We start from the raw sequence: 24,588 nt of genomic DNA, 5'->3' as shown, positions 1-24,588 counted from the left end.
CAAGCAGATTCGAAAATCCTAAATGTCTACAGACCAATATCAATAGTCAGCAATGTATGCAAACTGTTCGCAAGCATAATTAATCATGGGCTAAAAAGCTTCTGTGAAAAACAACAACAACAACAACGACAACAACCTCTTTACACAGGCTCAAAACAGATTCCGGCATAACAGAAGAACAAGCTATAACTTATTTACGTTGACCCAAGCCATAGAGGTGACAACCATAAAAACTCCCAGCTGGTCTTGACATTTCTAGACCCGTAGAAAGCATATGACGTCGTATCACATCAAACTGTATGGGAAAGCATTAAGCAAACTGGAGAACTACAGCATCGAACTCTTGAGGAGCAGGGGATGTGAAGCTGCAGCTATGCGTTACCAGTGCCGGTGACTATCGAACTGAGGCAAGGGAGTCCCTGTCACCAACGCTTTTCAACTTGTCCATTAGCAACCTTTGCAACCGGCTAGAGGAAAAAGGGTTACGGTTCAGCACATTCACCAAGGAGGGGGAGGAAGAGTGGACACGCATCCCACGCCTGGCCCTCGCAGACAATATGGTTCTCATCACAGCATGCAGCCGATATACAAAACATGATGGACATCTAAACACACCTCAAATTCAACCTGGAAAAGACAATGGTGGATGAGCTTCAATACAGATCTAGGCCCGAAATTCTACCTCAAAGAGCAAATAGAAAGAAAAATATCTACCTGCGAATACCTTGGTACAACAATAACGAGTAAGAAGGACTGCCGGGCCCGACACAATAGAAATGTAATACCCAAGTCAAACACACTAAAAGGAGTGGTACGGCACCTTGCCATAAACTCGTATAAGAAATATTAAGTTGGGACAGTGTTATGGAAGGCGCGTGCGGTCCCAGCCGTGGCCTACGCAAATGACGCGCTTACGTACAGCGAAACAGTACTGAAGCGTCTAGATCGACAGCAGTACAAACTGGGCAGTTGGGTCCTGGGAGAGAAAAGCTGCACAGAAAATGCAGCAGTCTCCGGCGAAATGGGTGGCCCACCCACAAAATCAGAGAGGCCAGAACGATGTTAGCCTACATGGGTAGACTTACGTTTATGTCCCAAGAGGGCTGCGCACGAAGAATGCGCTTCCACATCCGCTATCAGGGGATACGAACAATGGCGAAAATCAATGGCGAAGAAACAAAGCCTTACGCTCCACAGGAAATACAAAAATTAACCGGCACCGTACGGACAGTAAAGGGGAGGGGGGGGGGGGGGGGTGTAGATCCCTCGCAGTGCTATTTCAGGATCGAACCGGCTTCCTCCTGACCCAGAGGTGGAGATAAGAACTTTACGGCGACGACCCAATATGTACAATCTTGGGTTAAAGATGAGGGGACTGTGGAACGGTCTTAACCCAATGCAGACGCCTCGCGTACGTTGAGCAAAACTACCAACGGTGCAGTGTAGAACGGGTCCTGGGCTACGAAGATGGGGGCGGCGAAAGTGCCAAAGATCCCGAGGATTGTCTTTCCGCCCGCAGGGACGCGAAGACGACGAAAGCCGCGAAGCGCCACCTGGTGGCATGGGAAAGACATTGCGGAACCACCAAAAGAAAACTCCTAAACGCGGGAGATCGTGGAGTGTGCCTTTCCCTGAACAGTGCACAGCTTAAGTGACTATTTTATTTTACTACGGTACCAGAGGCACTCGCAAGTGCGCCGGTCCCGTTCTAAAAGGGAATTAATTCACTATACACTGTAAAAAAAGAGTGTTGCCATTACATTTCTTGTCACATGTACGACATCCCAAAACTTCAGTTTGACATACAGTGCACTGAAAAACCGCACAAAATCGACGGGTATTTAAGTTTCGGTTCAAACCGAAACTTAAAAACCCGTCGATTTTGTGCGGTTTTTCAGAAAGTCGTAAAATGCTTCGCGTGCCTTCTATCGTTCTGCAGTTTGTTGAGTTAGTGTTTTTCGATGATGCTGAGCAATTTTCTAATTTAAACCATGCACTTAAACACAATATTAAAAAGTGAAAGCCGTTTACAACTTTCTGTAACGCCGAATTGGAGCGCAGCTCTTGAGGAGGAGGAGGGAAGGGTACTGGGGAGGGTCAAGTGACCTTGGGGGGGTCACGTGGCGTAGGGTAGTCACGTGACGATGACGATGCCGATGACGTCATCAGTAACGATGACGATGCGGATACCGATGACGTCATCAGTGATGATGACGATGCGGATGCCGGTGACGTCATCAGTGATGATGGCGTCATCGCATCGTCATCATCATCAGTGATGATGACGATGCGGATGCCGGTCACGTCATCAGTGACGTCACTGATAACGTCATCGGGGGTCACCTGACTTTTGGAGTCACGTGACTTTGGGTGCCCCGTGACCTTGGGGGTCACGTGACCCTGGGGGAGGGGTCACGTGACCTTGGGGGGTCACGTGACCTTGTGGTGACCCTGAGGGTCGCGTGACCTTGGGATGACCTTGGTTACGTTGACGGCGACGCCGACGCCGACGGCGACGCCGCTCAAGCCGGGAACGGGCCCCTAAGAGCTGCGCTCTAAAAGTTAATTACGGAGAAATAATGAGCAACTTAATTATCCCGGACTTTAATATTTTTTCTAAATAGGCCCCTAGCCCGGGACCAAACGCCGCAAGCTTTTTTTCGTTGCGATGAGTAGTTTTCGCGGGAGCGATTTGGCCTGCGTTCTCTGAAATACCCTGTATATACATAAAAGAGAACAGAGCAACAGTGTGGTTTTCGTTTGTTTTAAGGGAGCCTGGGAGGTGACGCGGGCCCTCCTTAGGCTGTCCGGTTTCTGCATGCCAGCGGCACTCCTCTTCTTTGCGGCCAGTGCCGTGGCGCTCGCCTGGCAGCTACTTTGGATCAAACAGTGGACCGACGCCAACTCCGTGGACAACGACGACAACTCCTATGATCCCAGCTGGGTCTTGGGCCTGACGGGGCTCTGCTTAGGGGACGGTATGTAGCCGTTCCAGCAACGATGGGAAGCCAATCGATCTTTCCACCAACCCGTTGGCATCCTTTTCCGACCATAAAATTGGCGTGTTCTCCGATGTGGCATCCCAATACCTCACAGAAGCCGAAGGTTCACATCTCTCGTCTTTCGCGATCGTAGCGGTTTGGTTAAACTGGCCTAGTTTTTATCGTAGAGACGTGAAAGGTGAGAAAGGTTTCAAGATAGTTTTTATTTTTTACATTCCTCTTCAAAGACGTAACGAGGGAATCCGTTCAATCTAAAGTCACTTACAGATTAAGAACGGGAAGGAGGGGTTTTAGTCGTCCCGCCTTTAGTCATCTTCCCAAGCTCGCTAAAAAGACACCCGGCCTTTCTCATTTTTTTCAGTCACTATTGGCAACCGGCAGCAGCCAGGCGGCGCCAGCAGAATGAGAGCTCAAGTTTATACCCAGTCTTGTTGTAACTTGGCAAAGGTTGAACGATAAGCCCCACATATTGCGTCCTAACGACTTTGATATGCGCCACGTATACGAGCGCAACGCACACATATTAGAGCATGACGCAACGAAAAGTCCGGTAGTTCGCAGTAAAAGCGCACTCCGGTGATCCGCATTCACGTTCCGATTGGACCGTAAGTGCCGTAACTTCTGCCGCACTGGCATGTTATGCAATCGCGGCTTCCTGGCCTACCCAGAATTTCTCGCTTCAGACACCAGGCTAAGCGGCGCCACCAGAGTGATAGCTCTCGTTTGAACGATGCTGCCGTTTGTCTTGTTGCTCGCTTAGATAGCGCCAAACCAAACAACATTGGAGGTTGCTTATAGACCTACGCAAAAATCGCCTTCTGCGCGCCTCTATCTTTGTCTGCTAAGTTGTGGAACCCGTTCTGAGCATGCGCTGTTGCGCTGCTGCGCGGTATAACAGACGCTGCGCATGTGTAAGCAACTCAGCGACTCAGCATTTTTTGCTCGGGTGATAAGCGATCGAAAGTTATAGAGTTCACTTAGCAGGAACTTGTAAAGGATCCTTTAGGGAGCACGAGTAGTGCCATAACCCTTGCCACAACCCATTTCCCGTTTAAGTTAGACCACGGCCAATACAACTACCTAATGGAACCAATTGAGCAGCACCAAATAGGCATTGTCACGGTCACCCTCATCTTTGTGCGTGTTTCTATCAATGTTTGAGACAATCACACACAGAAAAAAATAGGGGAAAAAAAGAGGATTATGACGCATTATGTACACCCGATGCGTATAGCCTGCGATAGCACCGTGACGATGCGTTTTTGGATCTGCTTGATTGACACATCGGATCCTGGTGTTGGCTGCGGTCGTACTTAGTGTGAAGTTGAGTATAATGAAAAACGCCTCCTGCCAATCTGAAGCTTCGGGAGGCTATCTTGTTCCAGTTTGTTCAGCTAAAGTCTCTCCATACTTGTTTTAGAGCGCAGCTCTTAGGGGCCCGTTCCCGGCTTGAGCGGCGTCGGCGTCGGCGTCGGCGTCGGCGTCGGCGTCGCCGTCGGCGTAACCGCAACCCTCGTAACCCTCGTGAGGGTTACGAGGGTTACGAGGATTAATCTCATGAGGGTTACCCTCACGAGGATCACGAGGGCCACGAGGGTTACTTACCCTCGTAACCCTCACGAGGGTTACGAGGGTTAGTTACCCTCAAAAGGGCTACCTTCACGAGGGTTACCCTCACGAGGGTTACCCTCACGAGGGTTACTTACCCTCGTAACCCTCACGAGGGTTACGAGGGTTAGTTACCCTCAAAAGGGTTACCTTCATGAGGGTTACCCTCAAAAGGGTTACCTTCACGAGGGTTACCCTCACGAGGGTCACGAGGGTTATGAGAGTTACCCTCACGAGGGTCACGAGAGTTACCCTCACGAGGGTCACGAGAGTTGCCCTCACAAGGGTTACTAGGGTTACCCTCACGAGGGTCATGATGGTTACCCAGGTCACGTGACCTCGGGGGGGGGGGTCACGTGACCTGGGGATACCCCCGAGGTCACGTGACCCCCGTTGACGCCATAGCCACTGATGACGTCATCAGTGACGTCACTGATGACGTCACCGGCATCAGCATCGTCATCAGTGACGTCACTGATGACGTCACCGGCATCCGCATCATCATCATCATCATCACTGATGGCGTCATCGTTGACGTCACTGATGACGTCATCGGCATCGTCACGTGGCCCCAGGTCACGTGACCCCCCCGACGTCACGTGACGCCCCAAGGTCACGTGACTCCCACAAGGTCACGTGACCCCCCTCCCCCCGAGGTCACTTGACCCACCCCCCCAGTACCTTTCCCTCCTCCTCCTCAAGAGCTGCGCTCTAATTCGGCGTTACAGGGAGTTGTAAACGGCTTTCATTTTTTACAAGTAACGAGAATCAATAAAAATGACAAAATACATTCCGCTGGAACGAAATGGTGTCATTCAGTTCAGTCCCTTGCCGTGCGCCGCCATTAGCTTTCTGAAATGGGTACCGTCACGCAGTCGGCGTTTCAAAGAAAGCCGCGACTTGTAAGAAGCTCTTATCTAGGAACTTTACATTCAGCCAGTTTTGACATTTGTTTCTTGACTTCTGCCCGGGTTGGAATCAACGCGATGTCTCATCGACTGTCCGCAGATGTCTCAGTGAGCCCATTTCGGTTAACCTACTGACTGTCGATTACTCGGACACCTATTTCTCCGCTCCAGTGGTCTTTCGGTGCATTGGCGGTGCTCTGCTGGCAGCGAGCGTCCGGCAATTGTCCCGTTCGCTGCACCGCGACATGCTGAGCCACGTCCTGTTCAGCCCGGTGAGCTACTTCGATTCGACGCCCCGAGGAAGGATCCTGAACAGGTTCGCGATCGACCTCGAGCAGATGGACTCCCGCTTCTACCTTACGGTTAAGTTGTGCATCCAGAATGTCCTGATGGCCGTGTCAAGGTTCGCCGTCGTCGCAACCCAGAGCCCCGTAGTTCTGGGAATAGGGGGCATCGGAGCCGTGATCCTCGTCCTCGGAATGGTATGTACACCAGAACCTACCAGCGATGTTTAATAAATTTTGCCTCCAGGGCGATAAATTTTATTCAGAGATAACTGAAAACTTTTGCTTTCAAATAAAAGTATGGGATCTCTTTTCTCCCACGAGAACATCACTTTTCAACATAGTCTGCTCCAGCGGCGATACACTTCCGCACCGCTGTACTAGTCTCTGCGTGCCGTCGTAGAAGAATTGAGGGAGGCAGTTGACGACGCCAGCGCCTCGTCACTGCTTTGCACTATATCCAAAAATAATGTGCTCCTGGGAAAGAGGAGATTCAAATCTTGCATGTGAATGTCACATCTTTCAATTCCACCCATGAATAATAATAAAAAAAGCTACAGTCCAGGAGGCAAACCTTATTGAACACGTTTCTTAGATTTCAGAAAGGGAGTAACCCAAAATATGGGAAGCGTTCGAAATTTAGTAGCAAACACTCCTCGTGCAGATTGGTTGCTAATGCGCATGCGTGCGTTGTTGTGTGGCAAGAAGGAGAGCGGAAGGAAAGACTGAGCAAAGCCTTGCGTCGTTTGGAGACGATCGATGTTTTCTCCTCCTTCTTACACTGTGTGTTTCAAACACCGCCCATAAACCACGTGACACGGATGAAACAGTTAAAATACTTTCAAATTATCGGGGTGTCTTTTTTTGGTCTTTAGAGATATGTTTTCGAAAGCTTTGAAATCTACACTAGTGCCACCTGTGCTGGTTAGCTTTTCGGCCGTAACAATGAGTCAGCCAAAATATGGCTGACTCATTGGCACGATGAGTCGTATTAACTACAGTTATGTCATTGACATTTTGAATAGAAAAGAAATATATAGTTCTAATTAGACCTTGCTGAGCGTAGTCGAAAAAAAAAACACACACACACACACACAAATAAAGACTTTTGAAAGATTTCGGGCTCGCGGAAGGTGGGGTGGTGCGGTAAAGTTAGCACTCATGCTGAGTTGCACGAGGGGTAAAGTACTTAGCATGAGTGCTAACTTTACCACACCACCCCGCCTTCCGCAAGCCCGAAATCTTTCAAAAGTCTTTATTTGTGTTTTTTTAACGGGCGCAATGCTGGCGGTGTGAAAACACGGATACTAAAGAACGAAAAAAAGAAAACACACGGGCGCGTTTCCACACCCCTAGCCTTGCGCCCGTTACGCGAGTGGTAACTTTAGCGCACCACTGCGTGTCTCACGAATCCAAATATTTTCTAAAGTTTAATTTTGATGACACTCAAAAAGTATACGCTTGGAAAGATGTCGTAACCTTCAATATTTAAAAATATTTTAGGAAAACAACGGACTTATCGTAATGACTATATCCCTATATTACGACCCCCTTCTTCCCTGGTCGTATAATGCACCTGCAAAAACCACATTACGGTAGTTTTTACAGCTTTTTTGACACAAATCTTTAGAGCCTTGAAAAATAACCTGTATTCACATAAATATAATTATTGGAGGAAATAGACCTTAGAATTCGCGGAAACAAGAATGGCAACTATGCTATCAACACCTTTCATGATAATAGAGTGTTACGAATCGCTGGGCCACCGGAAAAAATCAACCCCTGCAAGTAGCAATTTAAAATTTTTTATCGAAGGCGTATCTGAGTGGGGGATATCACCATGTATTAATGCTTAGCTCCGTTCATGTGAAAAATTAGACCAAGATTTTTGACGTGTTCAATGATGAACGCCAACGCAGACGATTAAGTTAACCGAGGGCTGTGCTTGTGGCGCCGTCACCCTACGCGGAGAGCAAGTCGTCTGCTACTTCCGCTGGAGTGGCGGTGACGTCAGAACGACATCGATCTCTGATTGGCTTTGATTAAAAAGATACTGGGTAGACGCTAGATTCCTTGAGGTCTACCCACTATTTGTTTTTCCAACAACCAATAAGAGCTCAGTTTTTTTAGATCCTCGCATCCCCTGTGCAAGAAGCAGACAAAGGTGCGCTTCGCATAGACGCAGTACACCGCCTGCTTTCAAAAGAGTGGTGTCGACGCTGGCGTATCTTTTCTTTTTTATAATTTTATGCTTCGCCATTTTGCGTTTGTTTCGAGCAGCGTCTTGTGGTCCGTGCTTCCAACGAGGTACGTTTTGTGGAAGGAGCCTACACGTCCCGACTGCTCCAGCACGTCACGGAGGCGGTGGACTCTCTTAGCAGCATCCGGTCCTACGGGATGGTGGAGCGTTTCTGCAGCCACTTCTGTCGCCTCGTGGATGCCAACATGGTGCCGTACAACGCGTACGTCGGCTGCTACAGAATCAGCAGAGCCCTTGTCAGTGCTGTGGGCTTCGTTATTGTGTTTGCCACCCTTATCTTCACTGTGGTTACCGCCACCAGCGGCGCCAGCAGCGTCGGTCTTGCTCTCAGCTCTTCACTGTCCGTAAGTTAACACACATGCTTCCTCCTTCCTCCTCCTTTGTCCCCTTGCTTTTGGAAAGGATTATGTTGACAGCTGTAAAACGTGTGGTGCCTTTTATTTGTATTCTTCTCCCTGTCTTTTGTTCCATAAGCCTCTGTATGTCGCCAGCAGTGTCGCGAAAAGAGAGACTCTGACGACCCAACTACACGCGACTCGGTCGTGCGAATGCTCGCTTGGATTTTCTCCACTACCTCTTTCTTGCAGCTTTATGACGCACTCGGTTTTCTCCGCAGATAAAGATATCTTGTGCGAATAAACCTTGAGGTGCCCAAAGATGAGGTCCTTAACAAGAAAACCAAATACATAGTACTTACAAGACAATTTTATCACGTCAAAAGGGGATATAAGTACGCCTTCTGAAGCTACTGAAGCTGCTGGGCTGACACTCAAGCCTTCCAAGTGTCGGTTCGCCTATGATTAGCTGCGCCCGCGGCAATATACATCTGAAAAATATTAAGGATCCACCACGTGTCGAATACGTGAAAGGAGTCAATCTAGTGTCTTGGACTGCCTGCAGAAATAAAAGCGAAGATACTTTTACACACAGAGATCAATCACAAAATAATATATTGCCCCGAATCTCTAATCTCTAAACCATTAAAAAAATAACAACATATTAGAGTGTATCTTTTCTACCTATAAAATGTTGGTGTTTAGCTTCTAGGTATCCATAAGTTGCTCATGAAAGCACTTTAGTTAGGAGCTAAATAAATAAATTTCTTATTATCAACATAGGGCAAACCGGATAATCGCAGCGGAAAGGAGCCTTGATCTGAATAGCTTTTAAACTCGGTGTTTACACACTTCACGAGAGAACGGAAGTTTTGTTGCCTCCAGGCTAGCACCATGCTTCCAGTCAGAAACAAATTTCTCGCAACTTGCGAGAAAATAGCAGAAACCCGCAAGACATACAGACACACGGAGTGGGAAAATGGCCTTAGCCGCGCGGAAACTTCCATCGTACGCCGTATTCGCTCTCCTTGAAGTGGCAAGTTTGATGTGGGAACGAAATTTTCGCAACTTCACAAAACTACAAACGAAATGCACTACTGACCACAAGACCTATAGATTCGTTAAGAAAGCTGCAGTATCGCTCAAATCTAAGGCAGTAAAGACAGCTAGATGCAAGGTTCGACGCAACCGTATCATCCTGTAATCATCCAGCAGAAATGTCCAGGCAGAAGAAATATCAGAAATTAAGAACATTCTTCCCTAGGTGCCAACGACTTCCCAACTTGAAACCAGGATACGCTGATACGTGTCAAGCCCTGAGAAACGACCTAAAATATTGCTGGTTTTTCAAAAAACAAGTCGCTGAAAATGCTGTATAAACTTTGAGCCAGAGTACAAAAATGAACACACGTAACTGAAACAAATGGAGGACGGTTTTTACGTGCTACCTATCACGAATATTGCATAAATTGGTTAAAAGCTTTTTAATACAATGGATGATGACATGTCAACGTATATTCTAAAAGAAAACAAATTTTCACCGTTGTTTAAAGCTGGACATAATCTGGCAGAATGTTTGTCTGTGTGAATAATATAACTATATATTTAAGTACAAAAAAAGCATAACTAAGTTAACCTGGTATGACCCTTTAAGGGTATACATCTGCTACTCTTTTTTGATGCACTCTCTATGAGAAGGTTTTGAATAATTGAAGATCTAAAAACTGACGTGATATTTGAGAACGTTCCACGCTGAAGTGTAAAGATAGCAATATGCATTTTATTTTTAAAGGTTTCGCTAAATTTTCAGCCTTTGCAAAAATATTTGTCAGAAAGGGGCATAAAATTACGACACAGATTTGACGTTTGTTTCTTTTTAACATTTGGCTTTTTACTCGCAGGTGCCCATGATCATGATGTCTCTATGCCTGGTGCTGTTTAGCACCCTTATTACAATGGCGTCTTTTGAGCGGGCACTTGAATACACAGAACTGGTGCAAGAGGTATGGTGTTATTTAACAAAAAGATGACCTCCCTTACTTGTGCTGCTATTGCATTCCACACTATCACTGGTTTCTCGATAAATCCAAATTTGCTTTTTACCTGGACCATAATTGCATCCCATTTTCTCAAAATGTTTCCACAGTTACTGTTTTCTTATATTATCCAACATATCACCTTGGACTTCGTACTGTTATAGTTCTTTATATTTTACATTCTTTGCTAATGCTGCTGTTTCCATGTGCTCTCGCCTTAAATGGCACTCTGGCGAAATTTTTGTAGTCACCAATTTGTCTCAATATTGGTTGAACACATTCATAGATCAATCTGAGCCAGTAACCCAAACTACAAGTCACTACAGGTCACAATACTGAATATTTCAATTTTGTTTGAGAGCTTGAGAAGCTTTACTAGTAACGTGACGTCAAATGTACTATTAAGGTGCTTTGCAGCTTGTTCCCGACGGGCTATAAGAAGTTTAATGGTGTGAAATTCACATCTTCAAGTGTTATGGTGTGAAACGCACTCCATCAAGTGCTATGGTGCGAAGTTCACACCATCAATTCAAGTAAAAAAAAACGCAAAATGCTATGTTTCTTGGACTTTCTGAGCGACTTGCAAGGTGGACAACATGTGACGAAACCTCGCTCGAGAAGGCGGAACAATTTGAATGCTGGTTCCGGCATAACCATCACTTGCCGTTTTCTTAATAGCTATTTTATTTTAAACATAACATATATCGTGCCGGGTATACTAAAGCTGTGTATTCCGAAAACGTGTTTAGCTTGGGTAGCTTAAAAATGCGCCCTTAATTTTCGATATATGCGGGCACCTTGAATACACCTACATATAAACTATCTCTGGTCAAGAATCCACACCAATGTTCCTAATTTAGCGGGATCCCCGCTAAATTAAGTGGTATTCTGTGTCGTCCAGATGCATACATGGCCGTTTTGCAAGTGGCGGGATTTTTAACCGTTCTAAAGTAATGCTAGCTTTTTTAAACTATCTAAGAAGCTCTTGATTTTACATTTATGAATAACGAATAACATAATTTATGTGAAAAAAGCCTATTTTAGTGCCTTACATTTTGCCTATTGTCAGGCAAATCGTCGGTGTAAGTATGCGACGGCATTGGGGTATTACGGTGGCAAACCTCGAAACATGCTTTAAGCGGAGTTATGAGTGAATGTACAAATTATTTTTCAAGTCGGCCGGTTGATATGGGCGCTGTAAATTATGTACAAATATAAAAAAAAGGTCGTTTGAATTCTAAGCTTCGAGACTCGCTACTGAAAGTTCCGAACTTTCTTAGTGAAGCCATAAAACACTAAACATAGAATATTTTGCAAAACATCGCATTTGGTCACTGAAGCATTGACCCGGCACCATATGTGGCCCTAAAGAACGGAAAGTTGGAGGTGCACTTCGGCAGGTATGGCAAGACAACATACCTTGTAACTCCTCACTAGAGTAAGATCATTCAGTGAACATTGTTCTGTGTATGAATGCGATCGGCGTAGCTTCCTTTTAAGGGTTCCCTTGTTTATTGCAGTGATTTTGACTTATCAGCAGATTGCGCTAAAAGTAATTCTTGCCCTTCGCCTAAAAGTCTGTGGTTTATAGCGGTTTGTCCGAATTCCTATAGCGGACTCTTGATTGGCGAGTTGGCAACACTAGTTTGCACGTGTTGTACATTCCGCGGGGGGCACATTTCGGTTTACAAATTGGGGTTTTCCTAAGTTTGTGCGCCCCTGGTGCACAGTCCGCTCGTTAAAATTGTACTTCTCATCAAACCTTGAGAATTGCGTGCTTTATTAGCTCATGAAAGGATTGTATCATACTTGAACCATAATTATTATGTTTTGTCATGCTCAAAGCTCGTCGCTTCTCGTGGTAATGAGCAATCTAGAAATAAAAACAAAAATTGTATAGTGCGTACGTGTATAAATAATCCACATCACGTAATATTTTAAATTAAACATGGTAAGTGCGCAGATTATACTCTGGAAATTACGGTATAAGGTGCACTAACAATGAAGTAGCCGGTACACACTGTTGGACCCCGTGACCTGCCCTCAATGCCTTTTGGCGCACACTGAGTAGTAATTTTTCTTATATCCACCAGTTAACATTAATGGGGTTCTTAGAACTGTTCCCAAGTAAATTCATATATATTATTTTTAAGACGAGTGTGAGATTTGGAGGATGGAAAGTATTTGTTCTTTTCATTTGACAGCCTGATGTTAACATAGAACCAAGGTACCAGGACGGCGAGATTCAGCCGGAGCTCCTTTCGGTTCTGCCCGTGGGTCAGAAATGGCCAACTGAAGGCAAGCTTGAGTTCAAGGATTATGCTACGTCTTATCGGCCCGGGATCTTGCCAGATGTCCTAAAAGGAGTCACTTTTGTTGTTCAGCCAGAGGAAAAGGTGTGTTTTATTTTCTTCCTCGCTTATACAAGTTTTCCTTGCCAGATTTTAGTCTATTTACTATGCACGCTATGCATGTTCGTTCAGGTCGACCACTTTTCTGGTGCGAGGAAGGGAGGGGGGTGGGGGAGGGGGAGGAGGAAATGGCTCAATTTTATAAGCACCCTCTCCCATCTGGTTGCTAAGTTTAGTCGATAACGATGTCAGCGTTCTTGCGACCCGTGTCGGCAGAGGATGGAAAACAAACACGCGAATTATTTTCACGCGGAAAATAATTTTGGCACTATTTACTACAATTATTGTGGCACCCAGCATGGTTTTTTCTTCCATGCGCTTCACAAATGTCTGCAACACATAGATATTTGTTTTGTGCAAGCACCTGCAAGCTTGAATTTCAGAACACAATAAAGAAGGCCGCTAAAAAGCTGATTATGGCTGCACTCAGATATTTGAATTTCGGTTTAAATATCTAAATAACCCCCCCCCCCCTCCCTCAAAAAAAAAAAAAAAGAACAACAACAATTACGCAGAAGCACGACGTTTTTAATCTTGAGATTGAAAGCGTCTATAATTTAATTGAAAAGTCTGAGACGAGCTAGCGCTGCTTTGGCATCTTCAGTTGACCCTTTTCAAAACCCCGTCAAGCTTTATTGGCGTTCGCCATTTTTTCTTAGCGCAGAAGCGTGCGATTGGATTCGATTCCTGACCAAATGTTGACGAAAGAGTCGTTTGCGATACGAGCAAACCCGTGTTCTTACCGAACGCTGACGCTGCCCTCATCTCCCATATGTTCTCAGAGCACGTGCTCAGAGTACGTGTTCAGACTACGTGCTCAGAGCAATGGCGGACTCGAATATTTGCTGCGGCCGCTACTAGAGGGAGCGACAGTAAAAAAAAAGAAGAAAAAAAAGTATATTTTTAAATGTTTTGCATGCTTGGAGAGCCGTACATAATGGTAGATGTTTGTTCATGACTATCTGAGTAAAGAATCTGTCTTGAGTCCCGTTCACTCACGAGATTCTCGTGTTCCGGCGTAATTTTGTGAACTTTCAAGTGGGGCTTTCCATTAGAAAAAAAGAGGAAAAAGCTTTTTTCACTCTTGGCTGCTCCTTTCGAGTTGATTGGCACCGGGAATGTTTCTCCCCTTGTAGTCAAAATAAGATTCGACGTGAAGCTCATCTACCATCTAAGTCACGAAACGTCGCCGATGAGTCAGATCATATTTCCTCGTGTTCATTTAGCGTAGGAGCGTTTCACTCTCACGCTGTAATCGGGATTCGTCCCATGCTATTAAAATATTGATCAACGATCGCTGTCAAAATGATGCTTCTACACTGTCAAGAAAAAAGGGTGTAAAAGGGTGTATCGTTACACCCTTTGTCCCATATAATACACCCCAAAACTTAATTTCGACGTGCATAGCCCTATAGTCAAACAGACGGCCCTAAATTTTACGAGGGGCTTGATAACGGTTCAATATAACTTATAAAATAGCTAAAGTACGTATCAAAAACGACAGAAAGAAAACACCAAGTTTTTACAGTAGGGCCAAGAAAGCCCCGATTATTTTTTTTTGTTGTTGTTGTCAGTAAAACACATATTTGCTACTTGAATAAGTGGTACCACACGGCTATCAATCCCCTCGTAAACTTTGGGGCCGTCTGTTCGACTCTAGGGCGCTCTACGTCGGATTGAAGTTTGGGGGTGTATTATATGAGACAAAAGGTGTAACGATACACCTTTGTACACCCTTTTTTCTTGAGAGTGTATAGCTTTAAACGTGCCTGTACGCTAGAAACGACATCGTGAAAGCAAATGCAGAAATCAACCGTGTAATGAGCTGAGCGCCATCGTAGCTTTATGTTCGTGGCTGTCAGTTATCTGACAGAAAAAGAAACTTAAAAAAAAAAACTAAAAAGGAAGAGATGTGTTTTAATATTCGTGTTTGCCTGTAATGTAGATGTCTTGGTTGCAGTTGTTGTTTTTGCTTCTTTTCGCGTGCAATACGTTGTAAACCAATCTTCGTCTCAAAATGCTTTAAAAATAATAAAAAAAAATCTTTCCTACCCGACATATGGGACGAAAATGCACCCCCTGGTGATGGGTAACAAGGGTGACAAAGAACAAACTCAAATCTGCAAAAACAACTAGGTAACTGGTGCGCGACCAAAAAAATTCGCCTGATCCTGGTATTGAACCAGACTGCTCTTCATTTCTAGAGGAGCGCTCTACCAAGTGAGCTAAGCAGGAGCTTTTTTTTAATTATTGTAAAAAAAAGAGTAGCACAAATCATATAACATTAAAATGCACTGCAAGAGCTAACCAGGAGATAGACGTCAGTGAAGCAAACGGGTTCTATCAGCTTCCACCAGTCAAACACCAGCAAAGGTGAACGGACTGCATTTTAAGGTTACGGTGATAATGCATTTAATGCAAAGGTGCAAGCGAGCTGGACAAGGATCAGGAATATAATTTCTGAAAAGTGGGAGCAAGTGGGACAAAGGACGAACACAACTATCCAAACACAACTAGGTGACTGGTGCGCGACCGAAAAAAATCTGCCTGGTCTTGGTATCGAACCAGGGACCACGTCATTTCTAGTGGAGAGCTCTACCAACTGAGTCAACCAGGAGTTTGATTGGTGGCACCTGATAGATCCCGTTTGCTCTACTGACGTCTGCTGCTGGTTGGCTCAGCTTGTAGGACGCTCCACTGGAAATGGAGAGGTCACGGGTTCGATGCAAGGACAAGGCGGATTTTTACGGTCACGCACCCGTCACCTAGCTGTGTTTGGAGATTTGTTTGCCCAGCTTCTTCCTCTTCTCCAATGATTATTTTTGTTATTATTGTCCAGCTCACTTGCACCTTTGCATTAAAAGTATTATCACGACATATGTGAGTCCTTTTTGTGTACATTACATTTAATGTAATTGTTTTCTGACCAGGCTTCACAGCAGACGTGACAGGCAATACCATTCCTAACACAGCATGTTTTTCATCCTAATGTGGAAAGTGAGCCGAAAGAAATTCCGCAAGCAAGTTGAGATAGCAAGGTTTCAGTGCGGGCCTTATAACCCTTTGGGTAACATCATAACTCTGTTTTCTATCTTTTTTTTTTTTGTTCTTTTTGAAGGTGGGTGTCGTAGGAAGAACAGGAGCCGGCAAGTCGTCCCTGGTTCTGGCGCTTCTCCGGATCCTCAAGAGCTCGCGGGGCAGCATCCGGATCGACGGCGTCGACATCAAAGCTGTTCCGCTGAGGAGACTGAGGAACGGGGTCACCGTAATTCCTCAGGTAAGGCGTCAAGTGTGGTGCGCGTGAAAAGGTTCCACCACTTGCTAGATCACCTCAGTTCAAACCCCCCCCCCCCCCCCCCCCCCCGGTCTACCTCCCTAGTGCACGACACGTACGAGGAGCGTTAATAAACTTCGTGTTAGAAAGAGAGCTGGTGGTCGCGCGTGTCGGTGGGCAGGTTAGCCCGTCTTATCATATGCATCAACCAAGGCTACACGCTTCTCCCACCGATTGATAAACTGACTACAGTAATTAACACATACCCAGCTACAGAATAGAAATCACTTGTGTTTCCTCAAGTGATGATTGTGACTTCTTGCGGAAGGCTCAACTGCTAAAAAGGCACGCGGCTCTCAGTCTCCCGAGCAAAATAATTGCACGATGAGAAACAGCGCTAAAACGCAAGGACATAGAGGAGAAAATAAACAGACAAAACGCTGTTTGTGTCTCCTCTCTTTTGTGTCCTTGTGTTTGCGCGCCGTTTTTATCATGAATTTATGCAAACCAGGCCCAACTGTCCATTCTAGTAAAAAATTAAAATTATGTGTTCCGACACCAAAATTATTTTCAAACACCCCCCCAAAAATAAACCGAATACGCCAGATATATGATACTCAAAATACCATACAACAAATACCCAGCTACAAAATAGACATAATTTGTACCTTTTCAGCTAATTGTTGCTTCCTGTGAAAGGTGTACCTAGCTCAAGATGTCTGCAAGTCTTCGCCTCCAAAGCACAAAATTACGTTTCCCGACACGAGAAACGAGATTAAGAAAAGAAGCGCACTGTGCTGTCTGTTTCTCGCCTCTTTGTCCCTGTTTTTTGAGCGCTAAAATGTATTCCAAATTCCAAAACCAACTAGCCCAACAATCGACTCTAAGAAAAGAACACACAAAAAAAGATGCCATTAATACAAAATATTTTTCGGACTACAATAGAACATATACCCAGGTACAAAATTTGTAGCATTTCGATATTTTCATCTGATAATTGTGGCTTCCTGCGTGAGGCGCACCTTTTTAAAGATCAACTAATCACAGTCGCGCATTTTGACACTTGAAATTTGCAAAAAAGTGTTGCCTTGAAATCACTGGACTGCTTCTTCTAAGCATGTAATTTATCATATAAAACGTTGCAGCGTTGTGGAAGGCTACGAGGCCGAAACGTCTGCTTGGATAACAAGTTTTATTTCACGATGGCAAACTCGTCAGTTGAAACTTCAAACGCCTCTGACTCGACAGAAAATGGCCATTTTACGACGTTTTCTAAAAATATGCTGAATATAGTACATATAAAAAAATAGCGAATATTTTTTTTGGTTTTTTAAGGATTACATTTTTTTCCGTTGGATAGACGTCTGCGCTCATTTTTCTTTTTGTTGTGGTCTATGGGATCTTGATAAATTGCTCCAGGAAGTAAATATCTTGGTATTATTTCCTTGAACTTCCGGAAATAAGTGGGTCGTTCTTGCTGTTTCCGGATTCTAAGAGTTAAACAAAATCCGTGACTTTGTTATTAAATTTAAAAAAAAATCCAATATAGTTAAGCTTGGGCGCTGATGTAGAGGCCGACGATGGCGCCAGTTTGAAGCTGACCGCTTGTCTCAAAATCTTAAGACTTTGTTTTCTGGACTAGCAGTGGTAACGGTAAAGGAGATGTATCGTTCCAGGATTTACGAAGGGTGCCAGCCGACCCAAGCGTACATCAAAATGACCCCACAGTTACCCGCGGCGCGTGGTGCAATGTGTGGTCGAAGAGAGGCATTGTGGTATTTACCGGAATGGTGCCTTAGTACCTTGAGGCTTGTTTTATTTTTTCTCTTGAAAAAGGACCCAGGCCTCGTTCGGGGCAGCCTCAGGGACAACCTGGATCCCACTGGGAGCCATAAAGACGAAGAACTCTGGCAAGCACTGCGAGAAGCTCACCTGGTGGAATTCGTGGCCTCCCAGCTGAATGGGCTCTTCGTGGAAGTAGGCGATGGTGGTTCCAACCTGAGGTCAGTCCGGCACATGTGTCGGCATAAAACACAATGGGAATAGTCCCGTTAGCGACTTGTTTGTATTCGCCAGCGAAACGTTTCAAATTCAGCCTCGAATTTGGTCGCCAGGCCTCAGTCGTTCCGTGCTTCAAGTGTAGATCAAGGGTGAATTCAGAGGTTGGCGAATTTCGGGTATCTCGTTTGTAGGGTCTGAGCTATACACCAAGGTGCGGCTCTGTCATTACACAACTGCGGTGGTGCCGCTGTCGGCGCGGGGTATGCCCGGACGCTTCCCTTCGCGCGAATGCGCACGTTGTGTGCACCTTTCCCACGAATATGCATGCGCAGGGCCGGCACCTGGCGTTGGCACACACGAGTTTATTCGTAAACAACGCGTTTGTCTGTAGCACGAGTCTCCGAACCCCGGTCCACGGAGGCGTTCCGGCCAGCCGGCGGACGGCCGAGATCTTTCGAGTGACACCCGGCCCGCGGCTGCTGCTGACACGGCAAAACTAAACACACGTTAAAAAAAGAATACTTTGCGGTGCGCGCTAAAAACGCAGACGAAGATATCAGAAGGAATGAAAGAAAACGGAATCAAAACGGGGATTCACTCGCCATATCATTTATTGTGCGTTATCATCGCCAGCATTATTATTCCTGGTCCAGTGTTTCATCATTGTGTAGCTATATTAAAATTCTTTGGCGTCCTTCTGTATATCGTGCTGAGTGTCAGGTGTCATAACGATTTCACATTGTCATCTTCAGATGAACCCTTCTAATTAGTCTTCTGCCTTGCGAGAGTATACCAAAGTTACTATGCGCTTTCATTTATGCCAACTGAGTTTTCTGGCTCAGAAATAATTTGTGATGTTATAAGCAGCGACATATTGATTTTAACTTTGAGTACATGGCTTCACTCACCTTACATTTTTGTTTATTAAATTTTTTGCTGTAAGTTAGAGCTCTGTGTTGAAGTGATAATTTAGGTTCATTTATTTAGTGTTTCACCACTTATATTGTATTATTCATTGTCCCGCCTTCGAGCCTGTGACAGATTCCTACTCCGATCCTTTAGCCAAAACGTTTCGAGACCCATGGTCTATAAAAATTCATTACCTTCTGGACAACCCGACGGCCAACTTGGTCTTAAGAGAAACGCCCCTTGCTACATCTCCTAACCGTAGGCACCCATTGCTTGTGTGTCCAGACTTCAGTGAGTAATGGGTGCCCATGACCAAAGTTAGTGAAAGGGTGAGTTTGCCTTGCACGATGTATATAGGGTGGCTAGTGGATCGTACGGTGTAAAATTGGCCGGAAAATTGTTACTTGCACGTAGAAAACAAACTTTCACCAAATGTGCAATGAGGTTATGCGAATTACTTAGTGATATACTGTACGAACCCGCGGCAGGCGGGTTCGTACACGACCAAGTCAGCTACGGTAGGAACAGGGGACCCCATCTGCCGATAGGTGCAGCGAGCAGATGACGCACTCGGTCGTCTGCTCGCTGCGTCTATCGGGCTTCGTCAAACTTCAAGAGGCCAAGTGAACCCAGTAAACATTTTGTTTGAAGCCCAAAGCCTGTGTCATCTGTTTTTTTTTTCGATGTCTTTCGTTTTCGTAATTTAAACAACAACGCGCGTCATCATCCACATGACATTTAGCGTAAGGGTTTACAGAAGTTTGTTTCACGCTTGTGTTTACTTTATTAATCAATTGTCACACATTACTTTTCATAGCCTTGAGCACTTACAGGCAAATATAAACACTCTGCAGGGGACAATATTTTTTCTGCTCATGACCATTCTAGCGAGTTCCCAATGATCGAGAATTAGATTCACACGAAAGCAGTTAGATTTTTATGGCGTGATATGTTGCCACTTTTTGTTAGGTTCCATTTGGCAGACATTAAGAAAAAGTGGCTGGGAAAAGATTTACTTGTTGGAAAAATACAACTTTAAATATACAGACACTTGTAAAATAACCTATAAATAAATATGTTCGAATCTATAAATGTATTAGAAAGATTGCTGTGGGGACTTCAAATTTAACATTACCAGATGAACAGCTTATATTAAGCCATCATGGTTAGTTACTGATGCTTTTAGTTTTTCATTCGTCAAATACAATTAGTTTAAGAACATCCATTAACTGTATTTTAAATAAAAGTAAAAAAAGCTAAAATGTATTCTGATCTTGTCAGTCCGAAACTCAATGTTATTTGGTTTCTTTCTCGCAGCCTGTTTGATCCGAAAAAAAAAAAACGTCACACTTAGCGTTTCATCCGGGTAAAGTCATATCCCCTTTACACGGGCATTCATGACCATCGCTAGCATCATATTCAAGCAAGGCTCAGGATTTAAGCAAGAGTTCATTTATCAGGGGCGACAAGGATTTCCATTTTTCTGATTGAGCTCCGCCTATAAATAGCAGAGGACACACCCTGGAGGGCGCTATAAAAGAGCAGAAAAAACTTCATCAACCTATCAAGTTGATATACATGGTGTTGTTTTATTGTTTGAGATTTGTTTAAAAAAAGCCGCGAGAGCTACACTTATGCGGTTTGTACAGGTGAGTTATACCGCCAGGGGGACATAGTATGGGAAGATAATTCCAACTATCAATCAGCTAATTAAGTAAAATTTGTTAATTTACTTTTTAATTGGTGCAGATAGACACACAGTTCCTATTAGAAGCTTGCTGAAAATCATCGAAAACCACTAAATCAACTTTTTTTAGAAGGTTATAACGCCGGGGCAGCATTTTACGGCGTTCTGTAAAAGCGGTCTCATTGGACACGTTTCTAGATTTTGGTTTCTTATCGGAGCTCATCTACGCGCCCTCGGTCCTGCTCCCCAGTGGCTGAGACGCGCAACACACGTGCGCCCTACTTACCTCCATTGTACGAAGGAGGCGAGGAGGTGGCTTCACGCCGTGGCGACCCGGTCGCCGTTATATCCTTCTAAAAAGAGTTGATTTAGTGGTTTTCGATGATGCTCACCAAGTTTCTAATTCAAACTATATGTCTATTTGCAATAATTAAAAATTTAATTAACACATTTTACTTCATTAGCCGACTGATAGCTGCGACTATCTCCCTTGACTAAGTTCCCCTTTCCGTATAACTCACCTGCACAAACCGCATAAGTGTAGCTTTCACGGCTTGTTTTAAACAAATCTGAAATAATAATTTAAAAAAAACGGTACATTAAGATTTTCTAACGTATACAATCGATTATTTTAAAAGTTTATTGTCAAAAGTTTCTAGGAAGGATTTCTACCATTTTCTGATTGTTGTTTATTATGTTTTAGATTGTTCCTCGATAATTATGCGGAAGTCCTTAATTGCAGTCGCCTTTTTCTCCGAGCTAGACTACATTTTGTAGATGAACACATAGCGCTTTTGGTCAGATTAGAAAACAAAATCCAGAGATTTACAATAGTTGGCTAGCGATAGTTTCTTGATATTCGACTGTAAGCAATTTCACAAAAGTTAACCATTGATAGTGTGCTATTGAGTTTCACGATAGTATGCTATCGATTGTATAGTATCGATAGTTTGATGATAGTCGACTATTGGTTGTACTTTTGATAATTTTACGATAGTCGAGTATCAACAGTATACTACAATAGTTTTACCATTGTCGACTAGTGATATTTTTTCACTATCGATAGTAAAATTTGGCATGCATTATCTGTAGACTCGATATAACTATCAAGCTTTTGCACTACTACTGTGAACCCTCTGCCGCCGACCCTGACTAGTTTGTTTTCATTTTTGCACAGAAAGGGAACTATAGTGTAAAACTTCCTAAACTAAAATGCATCACTTTGAAGTTTCTATCTGGAGGCAGCAATGTTTGCGGCTTGTCTTTGAAAGTGAGGTTTACTGTGCCATCCTATATAACAGAGCTCAACATTTCTGCAGAAACGCCAGTTGAGCACACAGTTTACTTAAACGCAAAATAAACTTTAAAAATTTTGCAGTGGTAGCCATAAAAAAAAAAGAATCGCCATATTTTGGTTTTTCTTAAAGGGGTTGTAAATGCATTGTATTTATGGGGCCTATGAAACGCTATACGTTCCGAGCTCCTTTAGGGATGACGTATAGTGACACGTGAAACTGCGACGTCAAGGAGGCTCCATTCCTCTGAGGATGCGAAAGCCCTAACAAGTCGCCCGACTATTGCATTACAATTACTTTTTCTAATTTTTTCGTACTTAGGACCGCATTGTAGATTCTTTTGTGACGAATCGTTTTGACCCTGACGTGATGAGCGTCTCTCCAACTCCTTCTGCAGCGTTGGACAGAGGCAATTGGTGTGCCTGGCCAGGGCGCTAATACGAAAGCCGAAGGTGCTGGTCTTAGACGAAGCTACGTCCCAGATGGACGGGGACACGGACCGCTTGATCCAGACGACGCTGAGGGAGAGCTTTGCCGGATGCACTCTTTTGACTATAGCACACCGCATCAACACCATCTTGGACTACGACAAGTACGTGATTTTCGAGTATCTAAAGATGTAGCTTGTGGGCGCATATTGTGCTTGAGAGATGTGTTGCTAGAGAGCGAGTACTCTCAGTCTTCATAAAGATTTCCGAAACGCATGTCCCTCTCTTGTCTTGCAGGATCCTGGTGATGGGCGCCGGCAGAGTGCTCGAATACGGGCCAGTTGATCAGCTACTCGCCGATGAAAATTCGCATTTCAACGAAATGGCGACAAAGGCGGGCATGTTGACCGAACGAAAGAGTTTTCAAAGCAAGGCACTCACCACGAAGTTCTGAACGTTAAGACAAAAGGGCGAAGCCACAGGACGACTCACAGTGCGTCCACCTGATCAACAAGTTCCAACTTCATTTGTTTGTTGGCGAAATACAAATAACTTGTTCGGTGACACAAAGAAACGACCTGGTTTAATTGGCGAGGTCGTTTTGAACTGAATCTAGGAACATGTGATCAATGCAGATTTTGTTTTGGGCGATTCAGTTTTAGTGTCCGCGAAAGTGTGTACATGTAGAGTCCTGAGCCCTACCAACACCACTTAGAAGAGCCAAAACCCTTGCACTATACTTCGTTTCAGCTTACGATGAACCGCAACCGACGTTACAAGTCGTAGCAGCTAATCCAGCATATGTGAACCTATCACGTGACCACGCGTCTCGTGGTTCGCTGCGTTCGCCCGAAAGGTGACGTGACGCTGACGTGGCATTGGATTGGCTCCGATAGCTCGTAGGGTTCTCTCCGGTCCATCGTAAGGAGAAACGGAGCATAGCATGTTGACTTCATCACACTGAGATCAAGCGTAGACAAATATTGAATACGAGTGCGGCGTCAGCGTCCCGCTGAACGTCGTGTCCTATAAATGCATGGAAGTACCTTGGCATGAGGATTGGGTTGAATTTCTGAGTCGGCCCCTTCCGGCTGTGATGATGTCCCGCGGGGAAAAAGAAGGATATTCGCAGGTATTGAATATACTAGATGGTGTTTGTCGTACCCACTGCGTAATCACAGGCACGGCCCGACCATCGCGCGCCAGGATTGCGGGCACGGCCCTACTTCCATTACATTGTTCTGTTTTAACCTGTACGCATATCCCTATCCACTCCTGGGGGCAGCCCATATTTGTAATATTTGTTGGGACATGCGAGGTATCGATCATCCCGTTCACCCTCATCGACCTTAGGAAGTGCTCCGCAGTGTTTGGCCGATTTCCTTTTTAAGAACCGTGCCTCACTGTCCCTGCTACACCAAAACAGTGTTGAAAGCTACAGGATGACATGGAAAACTGATGGTGGTTAGCGACGAAGAATTAAGATTTGTAACACGATGAGTTGAGAATGCTATTGAAAGGAGGTAAATGACAACAGAGTCTGACAATAATTGACGATATCTGCCTTGTCTTCAGTCCATGTTCTGACGACATGGTTACAGTTCCGAAGCCCGTATAGTGTCGTCGCAAGGATTTTCCTGGTGCTGAGGTCAGTTATGCTGCGCGGCGCGTCTTCCGACCATCAATGTGCAGTCATCCTGTTTTGCGGCCGCCAGTGGCCCTCTTTGGCACCTGTGTCTGTGTATTTTTTTTTTTGCGCATCTTCGTGCCTCTTTGTTTGTACTCGTGTTTCCTTCAATCATTGATTGTGTTGTCTTGTTTAAAGGAGGGGGAAATGCGACGAAAAAGACTAAAATGTAGGACAATGGCGCACGTCCTATCTTCCAAAAAAGAAGATCCATTAAATATACTATGGTTCGGAGTAACAAGACTTCAGCTGCCTCCGTGCTTAAAATCACTGTTTTCAGTTGTCTAAACTTTTTTTCGCAGGAATCGTTTTGTTGTCCTCCAGGAACGTTTAAACAATCCGCGACGGCGCAAACCGAGCTTGCTCGAACTTTTTGCCAGAGTACATAGAGCTCGGCATTGGTATTTTCGAATATTAACGATCTCTAATAGAGTAGCTCCGTACTAAGCACTAAAATGACGGG

At 44.7% G+C, this 24,588-nt stretch overlaps 1 protein-coding gene across 1 annotated transcript; it reads left to right on the top strand.

Annotated features, from left to right (window-relative positions):
• Positions 1 to 2,818: 2,818 nt before the first annotated feature.
• LOC8038725 (ATP-binding cassette sub-family C member 2) lies at positions 2,819 to 22,905 on the top strand. Its single transcript, XM_029978044.4, has 9 exons — positions 2,819 to 2,978; positions 5,690 to 6,000; positions 8,083 to 8,406; positions 10,299 to 10,400; positions 12,638 to 12,829; positions 15,963 to 16,121; positions 17,955 to 18,121; positions 22,408 to 22,602; positions 22,736 to 22,905. The coding sequence occupies exons 1-9, from the start codon at positions 2,819 to 2,821 to the stop codon at positions 22,890 to 22,892; spliced, it is 1,767 nt and encodes a 588-aa protein (XP_029833904.4). The 3' UTR covers positions 22,893 to 22,905.
• Positions 22,906 to 24,588: the final 1,683 nt, after the last annotated feature.

The sequence above is a fragment of the Ixodes scapularis genome, unplaced genomic scaffold (assembly GCF_016920785.2).
Source record: "Ixodes scapularis isolate PalLabHiFi unplaced genomic scaffold, ASM1692078v2 PGA_scaffold8__174_contigs__length_109621045, whole genome shotgun sequence".
In the NCBI taxonomy this organism is placed as follows: domain Eukaryota; kingdom Metazoa; phylum Arthropoda; class Arachnida; order Ixodida; family Ixodidae; genus Ixodes; species Ixodes scapularis.
Note: the sequence above shows the minus strand (reverse complement) of the source record. Positions and strands in the feature narration are given on the sequence as shown.

Coding starts and splice junctions, on each gene's coding strand:
- LOC8038725 (XM_029978044.4), top strand. CDS start 2,819: ATGCCAGCGGCACTCCTCTTCTTTGCGGCCAGTGCCGTGGCGCTCGCC. Junction 6,001..8,082: donor TGATCCTCGTCCTCGGAATG/GTATGTACACCA, acceptor TGTTTCGAGCAG/CGTCTTGTGGTCCGTGCTTC. Junction 8,407..10,298: donor CTCTCAGCTCTTCACTGTCC/GTAAGTTAACAC, acceptor TTTTACTCGCAG/GTGCCCATGATCATGATGTC.